Genomic DNA, 19,772 nt, shown 5'->3' with positions numbered 1-19,772 from the left:
AGCGCAAGAGAAAAACAAGCTGCAGGTTGAAATATGTCAACTTGATGTTGCCAAAGCCAGGTGGCTCTCACAAAGACACTGTACTTTTATTTCTTCTCTCTCTCTCTCTCTCTCTCTCTCTCTCTCTCTCTCTCTCTCTCTCTCTCTCTCTCTCTCTCTCTCTCTCTCTCTCTCTCTCTCTCTCTCTCTCTCTCTCTCTCTCTCTCTCTCTCTCTCTCTCTTCATCTCTCTTCATCTCTCTTTTTGACCCCCTTTCTCCCACTCTCTGTCTCTGTGTTCTCTTCCTTTGTTGCTCTTTGTCTCTCTCTCTCTCTGTGTCTTTTAACCCCTTTTGCTCTAACTTCCTTTTTTCCTTTTATCTCTTTTCTCTTTCTCTCTTCCTACCTTCTGCACTTTTCTCTTTTCTCTCCTTCTCTCTTTCTATTTCTCTTTGGATTTTTTTCTTCCTCTCCCTTTCTTTTTCCCCTCTCTCACGAATTTTTATCTCTTTTGTTTCTCACGCTCTCTCCCTCTCTCTCTTTTTCTTTCTTTGTCCCGGCCTCTCTCCTTTTCCCTCCCTCTTTCTCTTATTTCTTTATCTCTCTTTTTCTTTCTCTTAAATCTACTATTCCGGCCCCCGACAGAATGTTTGTTCTATCGTGTGGCCCCTGAGTTAAAATTAGTTTGACACTTTTGCCCTAAATGGACAACTAAACTATCCATTCATACCTGCGCCGCCTATCCTCACCAGGGTTGCAGGGGTGCTGGAGTCTAACCCAGCCATCTTCGGGCAGCGGGCAGGGGACACCCTGAACCGGGGTCTGGCCAGTCACTGGGTACACAGAGACATACAACTCACTCACTCATTTACACATAGGGTCAATTTGGACCGGCCAATTACCCTGACATGCATGTTCTGGGGATGTGGGAGGAAACTGGAGTTCCCTGAGGCAAGAACATGCAAACTCGGGGAGACTGCGGTAGCTGGAATTGAACCCTTGACCTCCACACCATGGGGCTGCGCGCTAACCACCCAGATGTTGAAAACGATGTTCTATCTTGTCTTAATTCTATTATTTATCATATTTTGATTTATTTATCACTTTAAAAAATGTTTTATCAAATCTTTATTTGTTTTTGTTGAAGGGTAAAAATGCGAAGCATTTCTTAGAATTTACAAACAAACTATATATGCCACAGGAACTAATTTTTTTTCTGTCTTGCATACTTGTGTGCCACGGCACACTAGTTGAAACACAAACATAGGCTACTGTGTTTTGAGTTTGCCCTGGCTAACTTTGCATTTCAAAAGGATTCTTTTTTTGTCACGACCAGAACAGGTAGTAGACCCAAATGCATAACAATTCACACAATGCTTTATTGGGGAATCGAGGAAGTTGGGCAAGAGGAATCCGGTGCTTGCTGGGAGGGAGGAAGCAGAAAGCCCTCGCGAACGAAGCGTGGTCGGAGATCGGAAGCAAGTCGGGCAGCCGGGACGGGAGAACGGATCGTGGTCGAAGATCGGGATAAGTCAGATAACCGGAGACGATCGGGAAGCCAGGGATAGACGAGCAGGAAACAGGAACAGGTCGGGAACAGAACGGGAGCCAGAGTCAAAAATGCTTGCCTTGCATCTGCGGAGGTTTGCTGAAGGACTGACAAGGAGTGAACGTAAAGGACGTCTTTAAATAAGAGGGGGACTAACGAGTGGCAGCTGGGGCTGAACTAGTGAGCGCAGGTTAGGGCAATTGGCAAATCATGACACTTTTGCCTAATACTGTTTAGTCAATATACAGTAGTTGAAACAGAACTTAGTTACTTAGTTGCAGTCCCTAACATAATTTCAAGGGAGAAAATACAGATCTCTCTCTCTCTCTCTCTCTCTCACCCTCACTCTACCAATACCTACCAACTTACATTTACCTGGCACCCTTGTACCTCAATTATCTACCAACCTACTAACATTTACCTACTTAAATCTACCTACCTATTTTACATGATACAATTAGGGGTGGCTTGGTGGTTAGCACGCAGCCCCACGGTGTGGAGGTCCAAATTTCAATTCTAGCTAACATAATTTCCATGTTGTCCCCGTGTATCCGGCAATCCGTTTTTTTCCTACATTCCAAAAATATACATGGCAGGTTAATTAACTGGTCCGAATTGTTCCTAGAAGTGAATGACGGAGTGAATTGTCTGTCTCTGTGTGCTCTGCAATTTGCTGGTCACCAGTTCAGGTTGTCCATTGTCCACTGCCAGAAGATAGGTGTGATTGGCTCTAGCACCCCTCACGACCCTAGTGAGGATAAGCGGTGCAGAAAATGGATGGATATAAGGGCTGGGGGATCAGAAATTGTTCACAGAACCAAACATATTGTACCTGCCTTGGAAGAGCAATTAGAGCAGTATTGATGTCAAGTGCAGACAGACAACATTTATTTTTAAAAAGTGGGATAAGGCTCAGAGCGCTGCCCCAAATAATACTGAATATAAATCTTAATAGCTTCTCATGATACACTGACCCTAATAGCCCGTCTGGCCTTTCAACCATAAAATTAAATGTCACTGTTGCTCTGAAATCCTCATTATGATCCAAAAGACCGAACACTGACACCACCTTTCTGATGAATTCACAAGAACACGCAGAGATTCAGAATGAGGTTTCGGAAATTGCTGCCCGCAGCTTTTTAAGGCACTCGCAAAGCTTCTGTGCCACTTTGCATTCACCGGCAAGGTAAAAAAGCCCACTTTATTGACTAAAATATAAATGGGGTCTCCAACCACAACTAAGAGATATGAGGTCTTTAGAATACAGAAGAATGTTTTCAATTGACTGCAAATGTCAGATGACCCAAATGCGACAAGGTCATGCTTTCATAAATTTCCCCCTTTCATCAAGCCTCTTGGGAAATATTGTTCAGCTTTAGGAGAACCTGTCTCCTAATTTGTATTTTTATTACTAAAGAAATGATTTCGACTCAAACATAATTCGTTTTTTTCCATACTGAAACCATAAATGTAAAAGTTTTAAGTATCCATAGAATATTTTATCAATAATGCTCCGTGTTATGTCCACATTTTGGATGTGTGTAATTCGGTCTACATTAGAAAAAGAAACAGCTAGCTTTGTAATATTATTTCCTGGCTGTTTTTCTGGGTAGGACCCATCCTGTCATATGTAGAAATACATTCATCAATAAATAAATACCTACAAATAAATGCAAATAAATAAGTTAACACAATAATAGTAAATAATTAACATAATATATATATATATATATATATATATATATAGCTTATCCTCAGTAGGGTTGCAGGCGTGCTGGAGCCCATCCCAGCTAACTTCAGGCAGTGGGCAGGGGACACCCTAAATTGGTTGCAAGTCAGTCGCAGGGCACAAAGAGATAGACAATTCCCTTGCTCATTCACACCTTTTTGGACAATTTGGCCCGGCCAATTAACCTGACATGCATGATTTTTAAATGTGGCAGGAAACCGGAGTGCCCGGAGGAAACCCACGCAAGCACGGGGAGAACATGCAAACTCCACACAGGAGGTTCGATCTCATGACCTCAGAACTGTGCAACACACGCACTAACCACTGCGCCGCCGTGCTGTCCCTATATACAACACAAATGTTATTTATTCATTTACTTACTGATTGCATTTTGCCATTTATTTATTTATGCATTTATTTTGTTATGTATTTAGTCGTGAAACAGGTGAAAACCTTGGCAAATTTGACCTGCCTCCTCATTTAAATAAATTAAATGAATAAATTCAATTTATGTCATATAAAATATTTAGATATTACATGATTTATCAACACATTTGTTTATTTATATGGCAAACATTTGTAGGTAATTATTTATGTATACATTTATTTCGACATATTTCGGCCCTCCATAGTTTCCATCACATTCTGCGGTTGTCTTAAATGGTGAGCATTCTCCGGCAAAATGTATTTTTACACTCTTCCTCTTGTGTAAACAATGTAAAGGGTACAGTATTTGTCAAACCTGGCAGGCATTCGATTTAGGTGCTTAAGTGCTGACGCGAGGATAGTTGGTGTGAGTCATTAACTAGCGTTCAACGGCTACTATAGAAGGTTAGCGGCATGAAATTATCTATTTACGGGCCACAGATGGAGCTACTTGCTCCAAAGAACATCAATCACAAGCACAATGATGAGCAAGGGTTTAAAACACATTGTTTCATCGTTTTTCTCCATGTTTTATTATTATTTTACAGCAGAAAGAATATAAAGCATTCAAAAAACATCTTCCATCTTTAAGGGCATTTCAAAATGTTTTGCATGGCTTCAGCAGCTGAAATCACATATTTTTGTTGTCGTATTTTTTTTCGAACATATCCATCGAGTCAGTGACGCTTGTACATGCACAGTTACAAAAATAAAAGCAACAAACCAGAAACGGGGGAACAAAAGCGGGAACAAAGCAAAAACACATTGGGAAAATCGAAGGGAGCAGGAGGAACAGTTGAGGGCAGGGAAGAGGTCACATAACAAAGGGGTTGGACGGAGGAAGAGAGCTATAGAGGAGAGGAAAGGAGATCTAACACTAATCACATGCAAAGTGTGGAGGACCCCAAGCTTTTGCCAGTCGGGCCTTTTTTTTCTCTTCTTGTTTGGAAATTGCTGAAAACGTGCAGTTGGTTCGGGTGCCGTATAACCATTTCGCTCCATAAACTACTGCATAAGAGTCAATAGACTATGTGCGTCCGCCCTGTGGATTTAAACAAAGATCTATTTATTGCTCTGTGCTAAGGAGTTGGAGATGTCTTGAGATTTTTTTGTTGTCCTGTCCTTTCTTTTTCTGGCAGGGTGACGGTGGGGGGAAAAAGAAGAAGAGGAAAAAGCCAATTGTAATGTCCCAGTCGGTCAAAACACACCTTTAGTAAGGAGCTAGGTCTCGTAGATTTTGTGTGAATCAACCTTAAAAGAAAACAAAAACAATTATTTTACTTTGCATCTTCTTCCTCCTTTGTTTTGCTAATTTTCCTCCTCCCGGCGTTGGGACCCTGAGAAATACCAGAAGAGGGATGGAACTTGTGACTAGAATTTTGTGGGGTTCAAACTATGCTGTAGATATACTATTGATTATTAGTGGCCCTGGAAAATCGTGAAGCTCCCGACAAAGAAATACTCATTGGTAAAATAATAATTTAAAAAGCTCCACTAAAATTTAAATGACACTTTATATATATATATATATATATATATATATATATATATATATATATATATATATATAGCAAAAAGTTGTTATAAAATTAAGAAAAATATTTGGTTGAACAGGTAAAATAATTATGTTTTTAAGCAAAATGATTTTGCTCTATTTCCAGATAATTTAGCAAAATCTATATTTCCTTTTCAAGACTTATGACTTATTCTCTTGGTAACATAAAGAAAAAAAGAAAAATAAACTTAAAATACACAAAAATTAGCGCCATCTGCCTTATCAGTTCATTTTCCCATTTTAAAATATTATTTTCCCTAATTTACAAAAAAGCACCTCATTCATATGGTAAAATGAACAATGATGAAATAATACAGAGAATAAATAAATAATAAATAAAAATAGCTATCGTAGAAGAAAAAATGAATAAATAGTGTGGTAAGTGCCGATAATAACATGAAAAATAAATGAATAAATGTTTCTTGTCATTTCCGACCTTTGAAGAAATATGACTTTTCGGTAAAAAATGAAAACAAAAAAAACAAACAAAAAAAAACAACTAAATTTTGCAGAGAATCATGCCATCTGTCATATTAGTTCCTTTTCCACTTTTAAAATATAGCTTTCCATAATTTCCTAAAAAACAAACAAAAAAACACATAAACATATGGTAAAATGAATCATGTTGACATTAAATACAAATTTTAAAAAAAATTAAACAGAGTACAACCAAACACAGGTATCAGTACAGATAATACCATGTATGACAAATTTCTTTTGGTCAATTTTGACCAGTGACAACATCTGGTTTATGGATACTGTACGCCCATCAATGATGAAAAGACAGTTAAGATACTTAATGCGGCATACAAAAAACTGAAAAACTGGGTCAAAAAGGGCACTGATCTAATACTTAATTTAACCTGACCCCTCTAGGGTAGCTGGATGTAATTTCAAGCTTGCTGAAATAAAATTCTTCCTCATGCTTTATTGTGAAAAACAGTAGCAGCTACTGTTTTTAGCAGGTTTTTTTTTTTTTTTTGGCCTCGATGCCAGTCGCAGAACATGTCGGTCCTATGTTCGTCTGACTACTGATTCTAGGAAAGAAAGCATGCGTAAGGTGCATTTCTACTGTCCGGATAACTATTTTATCCATGCATGCGTAATAAATCTTCTTCCTTTTTAACAATTTGCCATCCATCCTGCACGCAGGCCTAGGGGTAAAAAAAAAGCTTTGCAACATATTCCAGCAATAGTATATCTTAAATAAATAGAATTTAAGGAAGAAAATACAGAAAGAGAAATAAATACACATGTTAGCAAGATGGACGTCAACACACTCATGTGACAATTGATTGCTGTGTGGCGCTCAAATGCAAAACAATAACTTTCTGGGCGGAATTGTTGAAATCTTGAGAAAATTAGGCACTTGCAACATAAACGAAACCATAATTAGCCAGACGGTGCGGAGATAAAACATTCAGTGCCATTGAGGGCTTTACACGTACAATCTCCATTGCCCATTTGACTCAATTTGATCGTCAAAACTTTGTTTTACTGTTACTGGGACAGCTGTTCAAAAGTTAAGCATGGAAACATGTCTTATCGAAATACCGTTGAACAGACATTTTGAAAAGAACAAACACGAAGATGTAAAATATACTTTGTAAACAACGCTCTGCACTGTTTGAGTGTGCACCTTTAATATTCAATCGACTGTCAATTGAAAGCGGCACGTTAAGTTGCTTGACCAAGAAAAGTTGTACGATACATAACGAGCTTTAAATACGGAGCTTTGCGCACTGACTACAGCACGAGTTCACTTTGGACTTGGCAGCCTGAGTCAAGAATGAAATACTGATGTGATTGTTGAATACTGAGCAACCGCTTGGTCCAAGCTGCCATTTACATTCTTTAAAGATGCCAAAAGACAACGCCACATTTTGCTTTTGTGGAGATGACCAACATATAACTGTGACACTGAGTGAACATATGATGCTACTTTGTTAAAAACACGCAATTCTAGTATACGGGCATTATTGTTGAGAGCGAGAGTATTCGTGTTCCCCTGGGAAATTTCCCCCATTGTGAAACTGCAATTGCCTAAGCACCCTTTGCACCATAGGCAAAAAAATCTGGGAGGCCCAACATGAACAGAAGGAAAAAACAGTAAAGGGAAACATACAAGGATGATTTTTTTTACAGACTCTTCCTAAATCTAAAGACAGTAGTTTTGTAGTACTTTTCAAATGGCATAAATCACATGCTTTAGGAAAATGTTCTTTTTTCTTTTCAAACATTCAAAATAAAATACTTCAATAGTGAAATTGTTTTCATTTTTCAGAGCATAGCCACTACTGCTTTGTTGTGTAACCCTCTCCCAGATTTAAATCTTCATACTTTACATGCACATAGCTTTTTTTTTAAATCCCAGGTATGTACACTATTTACAAACAATACATCTTCTTAGGCATTCAAAGAAAACTATACAAATATTTGTTTTTATGTCATACATCTTTTTGGCCCATTTTTTCAATGAATAAAATAATATATTTCTAAAATACAATCCCCATTGGGTAAATGTGTTATTCCCCCTGCCCTACATACTTCCGGCCTGGTCTATATACAGAAATGTTGGCTCTGTTCTCAAAAATATGGATTTGTCCAAATCCCTATTTTGGGACATTCTCAGCGACCCGCTTTAAAGAGTCCCTAAGATGTCAAGGCAATGTATGTGATCTCCCACTCGAAAGCCCTCATGGGCCTCGAAGTTCGTTGAATAAAACAGTTGCAACCTGACCGTTACCCCCGACAAAAGAATAAAAAGGCGCGTAACACAGACAATATGGAGGCTCGGCCTGCTGCAAAGACGAAGACCGTAAAACACACGAGCGACGACTTTATCTAGCCATGAGTCATGCAGTTTTTTTCTCTCCATCTTGGTTTGGATTCTACAACACAAAACCTGCAGATACAGGTCACTGACACGTTAGACGTGAACAGACAAACAGCATGAAACAAATTCAAGTCATCAAGTAACAACGAGCGATTGTTGCACCCCACAACCCCCCCCGAGTAGACTACATTCAGTTGTGTGGGCCGATAGTTGGAACTTGACGTGATGAGCTTTTGAGATCCGTGTGGCTGATGATTTTGTTAGCGGTGAAACAAAAAATCCGATAATAAATCGATGAGTCTTCCAGCATGGTCTCCTCGCATGGTGTGAGATCTTGTCCGTTGCTCTGTTCTTTCATTATGTTCATGAAAAAGTGCAAATAAAAAAAAATTCCATGAAGCAAAACTTGGCAACACCAAGTTTATAATACCGTAGTAGAACTCTCTGAGTGATAACATGTGAGTGCTTGCAACATTTTTAAAAATTATGACATTGCACTGATGATATTTTTCAGTCCGCCTCTCGTTACATTTCTTCCAAGCCCCCAAAAAATAAATTAAAAAAGGAGGTGCTGGACGAGTGAAGTCACATTGCAAGGGGGGGCTCATTTTCCCTGGCCCTTTTCATTTCTTTCGCCCTGAAAGACACAACACAGACATCAGACATTACTGGAAGCACCTAAACGTCAGAAACAAGTATTTTATTGCAATGCTGACGGTGGTACTGTAAAAAGGAAGCACTGGTCATTACGTCACCAAGTCACACTCAAAACTTTGATGCAATTTGGCAGGAAATGCAATTGAAAAAAAAGGGAAAAATAAACCTTAAATAATGCATAATTTACAATTATAAATTGTGGTTAATACTAGCAAATGAGGGCAGCACGGCGGCGCAGTGGTTAGCGCTTGTGCGGCACAGTTCATGTCATGGGAACCTGTCGTGGGTTCAAATCCAGCTCCAGACTTTCTGTGCGGAGTTTGTATGTTCTCCCCGTGCTTGCGTGGGTTTCCTCCGGGCACTCCGGTTTCCTCCCACATTCCAAAGACATGCATTTCAGGTGAATTGGCCGGTCCAAATTGTCCCTAGGTGTGAATGAGCGAATGAGTTGTCTGTCCCTGTGTGCCCTGCGATTGGCTGGCAACCAGTTCAGGGTGTCCCCTGCCCACTGCCCGATGATTGCTGGAATGGGCTCCAGCCCCCCCGCGACCCTACTGAGGATAAGCGGTACGGCTAATGAGATGAGATGAGACTAGCAAATGAACAGAAAACTGTACATAGGTTTTCATATGATAATACTTTGAATTTTCGGCGGCAAATGAGTTGAACTAAGTCTTTTTATTGAATCCTTTTGAATTAAAACACATTAAATAAATTAAATTCCTTTTTCACTATCCCTCTCAAAACAAAAACATCTATGAGATTGGTCCTTTCTTTTTTCATTAAAAAGGACATTTTTACTATAATTCTGAACTTTGCCTGCTGTGGCTGACATCAGAGAGGAACACATTTTTACAGCTGACTGTGTAATCTGTTTCCTATTTCAAGTTGTTTCTGGCAGATGATAAAGTATGCATGAAAAGATTGGTAAAATGCTCGGTCTTAGTCATTTGGGTGTAAATCAATTAGTGTCCATTATCACAGATAATTGAAGGATCCAAAAAAAACCCTTGGTATTTTTTTCAACAACGATTTACCATGAATATGTATATGACTATGAATATTATATTATACAATTTTCCAGAAATGAGAAAAAAATCATAGTTAATTGAATATCTCTGACTATCTAAAATTAAGTTATGACACATATCAATCACGTATGTTCACAGATTTTTGCTGTAGGGCGCACAAATGTAGTACTGTTAAAGTTGATTTTTTTCAAAATGTGTTGATACCTCTTTACAGACACTAGAACAACAAATACAAACACCATTCACAATGTTGAGTCATTCATCAATTTGTTTTTATATGTAATCATAGCATGAGGCGTTCAATATTTATTTGGTTTCACCTTCGGAACGTAAATTTCTTTGCCACCTCTATACCAGACGTTATGAAATAGTAATAACACTGATGTTGACTAGGATTTTACACAGTTAGCAATAGGCTAAAAATACTATGGAATGTGCTTCCCCCTGAGATTCGATCTGCGACCTCAGTGGAAATGTTTAAATCTAAGCTTAAAACACACTTCTATTCCATAGCATATGAATAACCTATATTTTATGTTGACAATATCTGTGTATTATTTGTTATTGCAAAATCCATTGCAGCCTGGCCATCCTGGAAGGGGGGTTACCTCATGTGCAGCCCCTTCTCAAGGTTTCTTCATTTTCCTCATGTCGAGATTTGTGAGTTTTTCCTTGCCCTCATATAGGTTTTAGATCAGGGGATGGTGTAATAATAGTCTGTGGTTTGCAATAATCTGGGGTCTGTGCAGCCCTTTGAGACTCTTTGTGATTAGGGCTATACAAATAAACGCGACTTGATTTAATTGTGAAGCACATTGTAAAGCGCTTTGGGAGATCTTCATTGACTTGAAAAGCGCTATATAAAATGCAGACCATTTACCATTTGACTGTAGCAAGACACCAGAGCAAATTCATATTGAAAACTTACGAGAGCAGTTACTCTTTTTCCCAAGGTACCAGTGTACCATTTTTTATTGTCATGTCTAGGTGGTCAAAAAAAAAAATCTCTGATCATATAAATTTATCTAATAAACAAAGGGAACGTAAAGAACAGGTTATTTCCTTTTTGAGTTAAACGTTTCTGTTTGATGGCTTTAATTGAAGTGAAGTGATTTTGACTAAAGCAAATCCCCGCCAAGGCCAACAATGTATTCTAAGTAACTATTATCTATAACTTTGATGAGGTTCTTTGCTCTGACATTTATGTGCCACAATACGTAGTTCGTGTGTATCATTTCATGTTGGGCTGGTGTGCTCCCAAGAGGTATGAATCCGTTACTGTTCTCCCAGTGGGTAGAGGAATCAATCTTTTTTCCCACTGACCTAAATGCTTTTTTTTGCAGGTCGACCTATTAGACAATCCTTTGCAGGAATTATTTTTGTGCATGATGCTGCTAAATCCTGGTTGCTTGTTTCTGTGAAAATTATCAAAAGACAGGGGATTTAAAGAATAATGAGAGGAACTGAGTGGAATAAAAGAATTTGAATAAATACTAGAACTAAACCAATGCACAAAAACACTTTTTTTCATAACTGATGCTGGCTGACAACATCTTGAACCCGCAGAGTAATACAGATATACTTCACATTGTACACTGCAAAAAATATTTTGGCTGATGTTAAGCATTGACTCATTTTTTGTTGGTTTAGTGACTTTTAATATTGTTTTTCTAGAATTATAATACGTCAAACAGGCAATATTATATGATATGACTGGGAGCAGACCATCCATCAATCCATCCATTATGTGCACTGCTTATAATCAGTTGAGTCGCAGGCATGCTGGAGCCCATCCCAGCTATCTTCGGGCAGTGGGCAGGGGACACTCTGAACTGGTTGCCAGCCAGTCGCAGGGCATACAGAGACAGACAACTCACTCGCTCTTTCACACCTAGGGACAATTTGGACCGGCCAATTAACCTGACATGTATGTTTTTTGGAATGTGGGAGGAAACCATAGTGTCCGATGGAAACCCATAAAAGCACGGGCAGAACATGCAAACCCCGGACAGGAAGGTTGGTAGCTGGATTTGATCCCATTACCTCAGAACTGCAGACGATTATTTTTTAAAAGGACCTAATAAATAAAATGACCAAAATAATTTGCCATATCAAATAATTTTACTTTTTTGGTCATTTTTGAGAAAAAAAGTACACACACACACACACACACACACACACACACACACACACACACACACACACACACACACACACACACACACACACACACACACACACACACACACACACACACACACACACACACACACACACACACACACACACCTAAGATATAATAATAACAATGTTAATAATGATTATAACGTATCATTATTATAAACTAATAATACTGGCTGGCAACTAGTTCAAAGTGTCCCCTGCTCACTGCCCATAGATAGCTGGGATGGGCTCCAGCACCTCTGCGACTCAACTGGGGATAAGCGGTGCAGATAATGGATCGATGGATCGTATTAACTACTTTTTTTCTACTTTTAAAATAACACTGATTATCTCATTTTGGATAATTAGTGTAAGATACCGTAAAGTCAAATTTCATCGACCAGGATATGTACAAATAATATTTGTCATCACGGAAGAATGCTGCTGAATTTAAAAGGTTTTGGGATCTCAAGAACAAGGCAATTTCAGCCCTCAGTTTGTCAGGTGGCAAGAAACGAGACAAACAATCAGCCAGTAAAAGTGAAAGAACAAGCCCATAGCATGCCTTCAGTCCTGTATTGTCAACATTTGACATGCAGCAGCGTAATAAGTAAATAGAAAGACCTTACTGCGTTCCGTTAAACTGTCTTTTGGTCCTAATTACTAAAATCAAACCACAATCTAAGGAGGTAATGACATGTCAAGACAAAAAAGACCTGTTGCACCATTTCAGTTAGTTTTATGAAAGTTTGGCTCAGATCGGAAGCTTTTCAATGCACCTGTGGCTCCGGCTGGCAGCCCTCATGCAAGCAGGCATCAAGCAAAAGTGATGGAGGAGGGCATCGGGTCGAAAGAGAGAAAGAGATAGAGATCAAAGGAGGGAACGAGCGGGTAGAAATGCAAAAGCACAAAACGCTGTAGGAGATCATTGTATTATTAAAGAGTGATAGAGGAGGAGAGATCGATAAAATAAAATAAAAAGCAAGAGAGACAAAAACTGAGTTGCTAAGGGAGCACTCACCCGCTTGAACAGTCTATGGTCCATCAAGGGGCTTGGCGTAAACAGCAAAACAATACCAGACAGCTATTAGCATAAAGTAGGTGGTCTGCAGCTGAGGTGCGAGCGCAGGTTGGGGATTACAGTGAGGGGATGGGGTACCGAAGCTTTCAACCACATCCAGCCAAAATAACAAGCGGTAAAGGGAAAGTCATCCGTACAAGGTCATGTGAGCACGTGGTTGACTTTAGCGCTGGTGAACATTGTAGCAACATCCTGGTTTGGGAGTTTACCTGTGGCGGCAACGGCGCAAAAAGCGCATGATCTTCCTGGCGGCTTGATCTTGCCTCTTTGTCAGTAGGCTGCCTCTGAAGGAAACACAGCAGAGACAGTATTTTATTATTTTTGTACTAAGATTCCTTTCCAAAGTTAAAGTAATGTTAAATCCATGCTCTTTTGTTTCAATTGTACTTTTTTAAATGGTCACAATTCTTTGGCACATTCCCTTTAGGACAGTGTCTACATCTCATTGAGATTTCTTATGATGTGATTACTTGTTTTTTTTTTATTATTAGAGTTTAGCTATTGATGTCTCTTGACTATTCCGTATTAAACCAGAGTTTTCGAACCTGTATCTTATGGTCTAAAAATATTATCAATATATGTTTTAGATAAATTATTGTCTTTTTAAAGGTACAGTATTTATTATCTATCACTTTTTAGAGGTAAAACAAACCTTTTTCATTTAAGAAATTTCTTTTGATTTAAATAATAAGCAGGAATACAACAACTATTATAAAAATGTGCATTTTTTGAAAATACTTGCAGTTAGAGAAATGACCATTTATCCAACATAACATGACTTTCACCAAGCTTACATAATTATCCACTTTCTTACTGCTATGGGTGTCTCTAAATCAATTCCGAGAAAAGCTGGGCAAAAAGAGATGAAAAACGGTGAGATTTTGGTCACTTTGAGTCTCCGCAATTTGTATTCTTTCTTCTGTTTCTGCAACACTCGTTTTTGGTTGCTCATCAAGTTACAGTGACATCTTGTCACCGAATAATACACACGGTCCCTCTATGCTACTGTATTTCAGACACATGTTGACCATTATTAATAACAGATTTTTTTTTTGTCCGGCAGCCTATTCAACAATGATAAACTAAATAATTTTAACATCCATTTGGTTTTCGAGCCCACCAAAGAATGTTCAGCACTACAAAGTTATAGGGTTGCAAAATTGTTGTATTGCCACCTTCAATGTGACCTTACAATAGTGATGTGCACTAAGTGGAGACAGGTGAGCCTGTGATCAAATGGTTACATTTCACTTATCCCTCCTGGGGACGATAGTATAACCACGGCAACTGATTCTGATTTTGCGCACTCCCTTAGGACAATACAATCATATTAGCTAGCTTAGAGCAATTCAAGTGCAGTCATCCGGAGGTTTTTGCAACATAACTTGGCTTTTATCCCCAAAAATTGGAGCATTATATCTTGAAATTGAAAGTTTTCCAAATAAATAAAAGCAGAAGACAAGAAAGTTATTGATGCTGCTATTCAAAAGGAGCGGCACATGGACTTGATATAAGTAAAGGTAAGATAATAACATCCATCCATTATCTGCACCACTTATCCTCAGTAGGGTCACGGGGTGCTGGAGCCCATCCCAGCTATCTTCGGGCAGTGGGCAGGGGATACCCTGAACTGGTTGCCAGCCAGTTGCAGGGCGCACAGGGACAGACAACTCACGCGCTTTTTCACACCTAGGGACAATTTGGACCAGCCAATTAACCTAACATGTATGTTTTTGGAATGTGGGAGGAAACGGGAGTGCCCGGAGGAAACATGATAACATTTTAAAAGTTATTTTTTTTTCTATGCTACAGTTTGTATATTGTTAGGGAATCTGCTGGTTTTGAAACAAATCATCTTAAATGTTGAAAGACAAATGACAAATATGCTGTACAGTAGGTTCATTTATATGAAGATCTGACTGCCTCACTAGACATGAACCTCACCGCACGTCACTGCCTTCAAATAAGTAATTTAAAGGGACCTGATTGCATTCATAAACACACCTCAATTTGTGCTGCACAAGGGTCGCAGCCGCCCCACGATGGTGAAGCCTGAGCCTGCCAAACTCCTTGTAGCTGCGGTAGTATTGCTGAATGAGCACGGCAGCCCTTCTGCTCTGCTGGAACTTCTTCTGCTCATGGTAGCTGCGAAATTTGCTCTGGATAAGGATGGCGGCCTGCGTCATCTTCTTATAAAGTGCATACTGCAAAAAAGATTGAAACCAAAAAATGGTTCACACATGGCTGCTTGCAGGAATGAATTGAGGTGATGTTTGCAAACAAGTTTACCTTCAAAGCTATCCATGTAAGCTTGTATGGTGGGAAAATATTTAGCATTCATTAGTTACTGAGTGGATGTAACACATAATTCGTCAAATGATAACACATCACCGTTTGAGTTTATGACAGCAAACATGTACAGTGGAACCTCAGTTTGCATACGCCCCAATTTGTAGATGAATATTGGTAGGTTCATATATTTTAAGGGTAAACATCCTTCTGGCAGCATGACTCACCTGTTTTTATTTTAGAATTGCACATAAAACCACATCACCTGGGGCTAAAACAATATTGAAGATCTTTCCTACCAATGATGAGAAGGTGTAATGAATAAATAATTATGAACAAAGGGGTTTGTCCAAACAAAAACCTTCTCCACTCTCTCCAATATTTGTTTGATAAAATTGATATATGACAATGCTATATTTTAATAGCAGAACTCTTTTTTATTGTTATAAAGAAGCTCATTTCTACAAAACATGCTTTGAGTGTCTGTAAAGAACGAATCATTTACATTTAGTCGTCCTTTACCACTTTACAGTCCACTTTGTAGGTTAACGCCGTTGCATATTTTCCATTGGGTCCAAAACTTATTGTGAACTGTGACATACTGTACTTATAACATATTTGTACAGCATTGCAAAGCTTCATAAGTCACTCCATTAACTATTTAGACTATTGGACTATTTTACAGGCTTGAGGCGTCGTCGCTGTTATGAACTTATATATTAACTAATGTTCTCTGTTATTGATGTTTTTTTATGTTTTGTGTACTGTTACCCAATGCTAAATTTATTGCACTCTGGTCATCCTGGAAGGGGGATTACCACTTGTTAGGCCCCTTCTCAAGGTTTCTTTTTTCCTCATGCTGAGGTTTTGAGTTTTTCCTTGCCCGCATGTTGGTTGAAGATCAGGCGATGGTGTCATTGTAATCCTGTGCAGTCCTTTAAGACATCTTGTGATTAAGGGCTATACAAATAAATGTGACTTGACTTGAGTTCAGAAAACAAACACACAAACACATTATTTTACTGCCTTCAGTAACTAGCCAACCATTATAAAATAAACAATTCCCATTGGGGTTAGACACAACATTAGCTGTTTTCTTTCATGTTTAATGCAAATAATAAAACTAACATTTTAGAAAAACTGTACCTTAAAAAACATATTTTAATTTGAATTGAATGAAATACACCATTCGGTCGTTTTGGCACCTTACTACACACTGCCTTCAACCAATCGAAGGTGGAGGGATCAATACATACCCTTAACCCCACTCTGTGTGTATGACAAGTCACATTTAATAAAAAAAAAAAATACTACTACTACTACTACTACTAATAATAATAATAATAATCATTAATCATGATAATAGTAATAATTTGCTCCTTACTTTTCGCATTTAGTTAATTTGTTTGAGCACAGAATTTATTTTCAGCATGGCGGCACAGTGGTTAGCGCATGTGCGGCACAGTTCATGTCATGGGAACTTCCTGCGTGGGTTCAAATCCAGCTCCAGACTTCCTGTGCGGAGTTTGTATGTTCTCCCCGTGCTTGCGTGGGTTTCCTCCGGGCACTCCGGTTTCCTCCCACATTCCAAAAACATGCATTTCAGGTGGATTGGCCGGTCCAAATTGTCCCTAGGTGTGAATGAGCGACTGAGTTGTCTGTCCCCGTGTGCCCTGCGATTGGCTGGCAACCAGTCCAGGGTGTCCCCTGCCCACTGCCCGATGATTGCTGGGATGGGCTCCAGCACCCCCGCGACCCTACTGAGGATAAGCGGTGCAGCTAATGAGAGAATTTATTTTCACATTTTTCTGTTTTCGCTTTGAGATTTACCTGAGTAGAATGTGACTCATTAAAGATAAATGAATAGGTAAAATTATCTTTTGAAATCAAAATGTGGTTAAAGTCCTTCACGATCGAATACACACCATGTCCACCCCTACACATAAGTGCAATGACATTAGAAGATAAAGTTATAGGTGAATAAAGTCACCTTTTTGCCATCTACACATACCAAGAAATAATCCAGATTGCAGGCAACAATAATAACAACAATAATAATAGTAAATATTGATAATAAATATATCATAAATAAAGCATTCCTAGTACACCAAATTTGCATATAGTTATAGCATTTAAGGTGTGGTAAATGTGAAAATGAACAAAAATGCTGAAAGTTACAGTTGTGAAAAGTCGTGAATCTGTAGTGGTTTGTTATGACTCAATAAATACGTGACTTGATGCAGGTGACATTTTTTTAATGACCTCTTCTTGCACAACAGAGAATTAAGAAAACACTGTATTTTCAATTGCTTCAATATATGTGTTAATCAATTGTGATCTTAAGAAAACTAAGGTTCCACTATAGAGTAAGCCAAACTTGAACAAAACCTAACCTACCTGTTTGTATTTCTTGTAACAACGCTGAATAACAGCAGCAGCTACTTCTTGCTGATCTCGAAGCGGTCGACCCTGTTGGAGAATACAGTGGGACGGGTCAGAGGCCAAATCACAACCTTTTTTTTGCAACCCCTGGATATTAGTGGCTCTCTCCAGTCTCTCTGTGTCTTCAGGAAGTTGCGACTCGCAGTCAAACTGTTGCAGAACAACCTCCAAGCATTAATTGCAGACAGAATAAAGCACCGTGGATGGCAAAGGATAGTAGAGAGATGATCATATGAAAGGAAGTAACAGTAGTGAGAAACAGAACAGGGGTGTAAAGGTGTTTCTGAGCAGCAGGCTCCATTCACCAAACAGCAGACAAAAAGCTAGCCAAGTGTACCCGGTGTAGAATTATGGAGGACAGTGCAAAATGACATGCTCTGCACAAGCCATTTTTCCATGCTGAGATCCATACTGACATTTTTCTTTCTTTGTACAGTAACAAAGGAAAGTATAAGACAGATACAAAGGAATGTGTGCAATTTGATATAAAACAGTGCATTTCCTGCAGGATGTAATAAAAGCAAACCCATCAATGTACCACCAAAACTGCACAAAGACAACTGGTACACAATTTCTAATGCACCCTACATCGTATGCTACCATGGGGGCAGGTGGCATACCTTGTACTTGCGGAAGGCAGTCTGAACGAGCCGGGCAGCTTCGTATAGCTCTCTTTGTTCTGGGTCTGACAGAGTCAACTGGGACAGGTCTCTCTCCACCTTGCTGTTGGAGGCATTGATGAACTCACTCCAGTCTGCTTGTGATGGAAGCGTGGGTCCCTCCCCCAGCGGGGCACCACTAGGACTGAGGCTAGGGTTGGACGAGGGGGATAAGGGATCATTATACGATGATCTGTAAATTGATGGCGAGCAGGGTGTTGGTATCTGTTAACTTTATTCACATAGTCAATCTGGCCATGTAAACGCGACCCACATCATTGACTTTTTAACTTTCTGGTAACATACTATTCAATTTTTCGATCTGATTCATGTTTTCGTTACTATCAGAAAACTTGCTAAACATGGTGGTCAAGATCAGAATATGCAAGCGTAAAAAATAATTTTGTTTTCTACAACGACACGTATTTATAATTTCGAACGGCCAACTTTTCCCTTTGGCCACATAAAAGACAGCCTTAGTTTGTGATTAACTGTATCTTCTTTAACTCCAAAAGACGAGTAAGGTATTTGCACACATGCGGGCCCATATTCAAGGTTTAACCATACCGTAAGTGCAAGATGCTGGGTAATTGCTCGACGTCTCCCAGATAGTTGGCGAGCCAGTTCATTGTGTTAGTAACTCCTGATGTGTCTACTGGCAACGAGTTTGTAGAAGAAAAGTGCTCCCTCTTGATCCTCTCTGGTGTTGCCTCAATTATCTGCTCAGCCAGAGTCATCATATTTGCCTGTTTTGATCACATAAACATGGATTTTGGAGATAAGATTAAAACATATACTTGGCAAATTGTGATTGCTAAGACCGCATGAATATCTGTTTTTTTTTTCAAATTTACAGACTCTGTAAGACCTCCCGTAGTAAAGTACTTGACTAACCTGTAGGTCCTCCATTTGTGAGAGACAGTCGTGACTCTCAAGGTCAGAGAACATTTCCGCATCAGCCATGTTTCTGTCTGACATGACCAGCATTCCAAGCTGTTCCCGCTGACGTAACCGGGTGAGGAGCTTCTCCTTTCCCAAACTGCTGCATCCGCTCACACCCAGGCCCTTCCTGCCCACATTGCTACTGGAGAAAGTTTCCCTGGCATTCCATCTACTTGCCGCCGTGCTCCCGCCTATTGACAGACTCTTGTCCGAGGTATCTGAAAACTGGTTCTTGGGGCTTGTGGAAAGCTTATGGAGCTGTTGCTGCTCCAGGCTAAGAGGAACTGACATGGCCTTATCGGGCCGCGTATGGAACTGTTGTGGGTTGGGTTTATGCTTTTTGGCCAACGGGAGATCTCTTTGGCCATCGCTGCTGTAGTAACTCGAAGGCTCTGACCTCGGTCTTCTCAAGTCTGCAGGGCATGCACATGGTTA

General features: G+C 39.4%; 1 protein-coding gene across 5 annotated transcripts in view; it reads right to left on the bottom strand.

Annotated features, from left to right (window-relative positions):
* Positions 1-4,188: 4,188 nt before the first annotated feature.
* The window catches only part of camta1a (calmodulin binding transcription activator 1a), a 517,270-nt gene continuing 501,686 nt past the window's right edge, over positions 4,189-19,772 (bottom strand). For 4 of the 5 annotated variants that reach the window (XM_088331228.1, XM_088331227.1, XM_088331229.1 and 1 more), the window contains 9 exons: positions 19,290-19,750; positions 18,963-19,141; positions 18,357-18,546; positions 17,692-17,763; positions 15,295-15,315; positions 15,010-15,209; positions 13,215-13,289; positions 12,946-12,976; positions 4,189-8,710 (listed from right to left, as the gene is read on the bottom strand). In XM_088331228.1, coding sequence (XP_088187354.1) covers positions 8,678-8,710; positions 12,946-12,976; positions 13,215-13,289; positions 15,010-15,209; positions 15,295-15,315; positions 17,692-17,763; positions 18,357-18,546; positions 18,963-19,141; positions 19,290-19,750 — 1,262 coding nt within the window. In that variant the 3' untranslated portion in view covers positions 4,189-8,677. The remainder of the gene's footprint in view (positions 8,711-12,945; positions 12,977-13,214; positions 13,290-15,009; positions 15,210-15,294; positions 15,316-17,691; positions 17,764-18,356; positions 18,547-18,962; positions 19,142-19,289; positions 19,751-19,772) is intronic. The other variant, XM_088331231.1, reaches the window with a different exon arrangement.

This window comes from Urocampus carinirostris, chromosome 3 (assembly GCF_059441175.1).
Source record: "Urocampus carinirostris isolate Australia breed hairy pipefish chromosome 3, RoL_Ucar_1.0, whole genome shotgun sequence".
NCBI lineage: Eukaryota > Metazoa > Chordata > Actinopteri > Syngnathiformes > Syngnathidae > Urocampus > Urocampus carinirostris.
Note: the sequence above shows the minus strand (reverse complement) of the source record. Positions and strands in the feature narration are given on the sequence as shown.